Below are 3612 nucleotides of genomic sequence, written 5' to 3'. Positions count from 1 at the left end.
AGTCCTGTGATCCGTTCAGTTCACGCTGAAGAGCATTGTAGCAAATGTCTTCAGGGTCCATTCTTCCCATGACAGTGACCTGTTGGCATCCAGGCGCCCTGCAGGTTTCTACATCAGAGTCTTAGGGAAACCTGCAGTTGTTGTTGTTGATTGCCTTTGAGCTGAGCAAGACCCATTGTCACCCTATGAAACAAAAGGCCTGAGGCCTTTCTCTAACTATTGACATATGTCAAAGGTCATAGCATTTCCAGAGGCCTGTGGTTTAGAAAGCAGATGCCACTCCTGCTTCCAAACCTGTCTGACACTGGGAGCTCCAGCAAACGCTGTCCACCATGGGTCACCGTGATGGGCATTTGACACCCCAATGGCCCCAGGTTATTCAAACCTAAGTGGTGTATCTCTAACTAGGGGGCTAACACTGTCTCTCCTCTTTTCTCCAGGGTCTTCCATCTGTCCTGACCTGCCCACACTCCAGCCTGCAGAGTCATCATGCCTCGCCCTTTGAGGAGAGCTACCCGGGTGTGTAAGCAAGACCAGCGGGCCCAGAGTGAGACCCAGCTCCCCAGAGGTGGCCAGGCCAAGGCAGCCCCTGCAGACAAGGAGTTGCCCTCCTCTTCCACTCCTGCTTCTGGCTTTGGTAGCCAGGGAAGACCTGACGCCGGGTCACACAGCAGTCTCCAGGGGCTTCTGAGAGCCTCGCCAGCCCCTAGTCCTTCTCCAGGAACTTCAGGCACAAGCGCTGGTGAAGGAGTCAGCAGCAGAGATGGAAGTGGGCAGCATTTCTCCCAGGACGAACCTTCTGAGCTGTCCAAGCAGGTGCATTCCTTGGTGCAGTTCCTGATGGGACTATACAGAACGCACAAGCCCGTGAATAAGGAAGACATGCTGAAGATAGTCAGCAAAAACTTTGAGCACCACTTCCTCGAGATCCTCAAGAGAGCCACCTTCAGCATCGAGGTGGTCTTTGGCATTGACTTGAAGGAGCTTGACTCCAAGAAGCAGTGCTATGCCCTGGTCAGCAAAATGGACCTCCCCAACAATGGCATGCTGAGTGATGGAAGGGGCTTTCCCAAAACGGGTCTCCTGATGACTCTCCTGGGTGTGATTTTCATGAATGGCAACTGTGCCAGAGAGGAGATCATCTGGAAATTCCTGAATAAGATGCGCATTTATGCGGGGCAGAGGCACTTCATCTATGGGGAGCCCCGCAAACTCATCACCCAAGACTTTGTGAAGCTCAAGTACCTGGAGTACAGGCGGGTGCCCAACACTGAGCCAGCACACTGTGAGTTCCTCTGGGGTCCCAGGGCCTATGCGGAGACCACCAAGATGAAGGTCCTGGAGTATTTTGCCAAGATCAATAACACTGCGCCCAGTGCTTTATCATCCTGGTATGAAGAGGCTCTGAGAGATGAGGAAGACAGAGCTAGAGGCACAGTTCCACAGCAGGCTGGTAAGCCTGCCAGGGCCAGTGCACGCTCCAGGGCCAGACCCACCAGCACCACTGCGCACCAAGGCAGCCCCTTCACTTTGTTGGGGAAGAGGGCCTCCCCAGAGGGGAAGGCTGCATGGGACTGAAGGGAACACTGTGGCATAAGACTTCTATGGTTTTGCTCCATTTGGGGAACTTGGAGATTTAGCTGTGTCTTTTTTCCCCCCATGTTGATCCTTTCAGGTGGGGGTCGTTTACCACTATAATCTGCTTTCCTAAATGACATGGCTCTTGCCTTTGTTTTTCCCCCTCAGGTTATGAATACTTTTGCTATTTTTGTATTAAAAAGAGACTAGGTAACCTGTAACTGGAATAGGCATTTGTTAAAAATGTAAAGAACGAAGCAACAAAATTAAATCCATAAAGTCAAGAGATAGAGAAAATTATATGATCAATATCTGGCTTTCCTAATCTCTTTCAGACTATTGTCAAATAAAGTTTGAGGATGTATAATTGTACCTGTTTCCTTTGTTTAATGATGTAGTAGAAATTAAATTTTAAGGAAATAAGTTTCCCTGTTTATTTACGCAGTTAGTTGTAAGTACTGTAATATTACAGACAAAGAAAAGCATGAATGATTGATTGGGGGAACCCCTAATATGCTTAGTGTATTTCCACTCAAATCACAATTTAAAAGTTTTTTTTTTTTTAAAGCTTATAAATATCCATGTAAGGTGAACTTCCAGTTTACAGAAGAGTGATGAAAATCAAACTATTAGTGTAAAGAATTAAAGGATCATATGAACTTCAGTCTTCACTACTCCATTGCTGTTATGTACCTTTCAATCAGAACTTACTCATAGCTTACCCTCTAGTAGGTTCTACAAGCAGTAAGTCACACAAAAGACTGCCCATCTTTCTCCTGAGGAGCAGCTAATGGACTCAAAGCACGTATATTTGAGTGTCACTAGACCAGAAGAATTAGATTGTGTCCAGATACCATGGAGCACTGCTTGGAAAGAGTCAACAGAAATGGCCCTGAGTAAGGGAAACTGTTGAGCAAAACTCAAAATCATAAAAAAGAGATCAAGATTACTAGTTTGATAGATAGTGGTGTTGTTGCTATTATATGCCATTGAGTCGCCTGCACTCATAGCGACCCTATGTACAACAGCCCTGAACCCTATGTCAATCTCATTGTATCTGACACATCTACCCCCATTACCCCAGTCACTGAGTCAATCCACTTCATAGAGGGTTTTCCTCTCCTGTTCTCCCTCCACTCTCCCAAGCATGATATTCCTCTCTAAGGACTGGTTCCTCCTTGCAACATGTCCAAAGTATGTCAGACGAAGCTTCAGAATCCTTGTCTTCAAGGAGCAGCCTGGTTTCATCCTCTCCAGGAGGAACCTGTCGTTTTCTTAGCAGTCCATGATATATTCAATACTCTTCCCCAGCACCATAGCTCAAAGGCATCAATTCTCCTTTTATCCTCCCTAGTCATTGTCGAGCTCTCTGACACATAGCAAGTGATTGCAAAGACCATGACTTGAACCCGGCGCACCTTAGTCTCCACACTGATGTCCTTGCTCTTCAGAGCTGTGGAGAGATTTCTGACAGCAGACTCCCCCAACGCAATATGTCTTGTACTTTCTTGGCTGCTGGTGCTAAGAGGTTGATTGTGGAGTCAACCAAACCAAAGCTGTTAACAATCTTAATCTCTTCACCACCCATCACAATGCTGCCAATAGGCCCAGTGGTGAGAATCTTTGTTTTCTTGATATTGAGCTTCAATTCATATGAATGCCACAGTTATTGATCTTCTGCAGCAAGTGGTTGAGGTCCTCCTCAGTTTCAGCAAGCAGGGTTGTGTCATCAGCATCACACAGATTGTTGATGAGTCTTATTTCAATCCTGATGCCACATTTCTCCTCATAGAACTGAGCCTCCTTGGATAATCCATTCTGCATATAGATTGCAAAGGTATGGAGATAGGACACATCCCTGGTGTACACCCTTCCCAATTTTGAACCATGCAGTGTTTCCTTGCTCTGTTCTGATGACTGCCTCCTGGTCCAAGTAAAGGTTTCATATAAGCACAACAAAATGTTCTGGGATTCCCATTCTTCTCAGTGTCAGCCACAGTTTGTTGTGATCCACACACCATGTTGTTGTTGTTA

The 3612-nt window shown here is 46.4% G+C and overlaps 1 protein-coding gene across 1 annotated transcript; it reads left to right on the top strand.

Moving 5' to 3' along the window:
* Nucleotides 1-489: 489 nt before the first annotated feature.
* On the top strand, nucleotides 490-1453 carry LOC102853207 (melanoma-associated antigen B3-like; the record flags this gene model as incomplete). The annotated part of the gene is made up of 1 exon (XM_006903442.1): nucleotides 490-1453. A coding segment is annotated over exon 1 (964 nt), but the record flags the coding sequence as incomplete, so codon positions are not given.
* Between the last annotated feature and the right edge of the window lie 2159 nt (nucleotides 1454-3612).

The sequence above is a fragment of the Elephantulus edwardii genome, unplaced genomic scaffold, assembly GCF_000299155.1.
Source record: "Elephantulus edwardii isolate Elephantulus edwardi_28Jun2011 unplaced genomic scaffold, EleEdw1.0 scaffold01023, whole genome shotgun sequence".
NCBI classification, from domain to species: Eukaryota; Metazoa; Chordata; class Mammalia; order Macroscelidea; family Macroscelididae; genus Elephantulus; species Elephantulus edwardii.
This window is presented reverse-complemented; position numbering and strand designations above follow the sequence as displayed.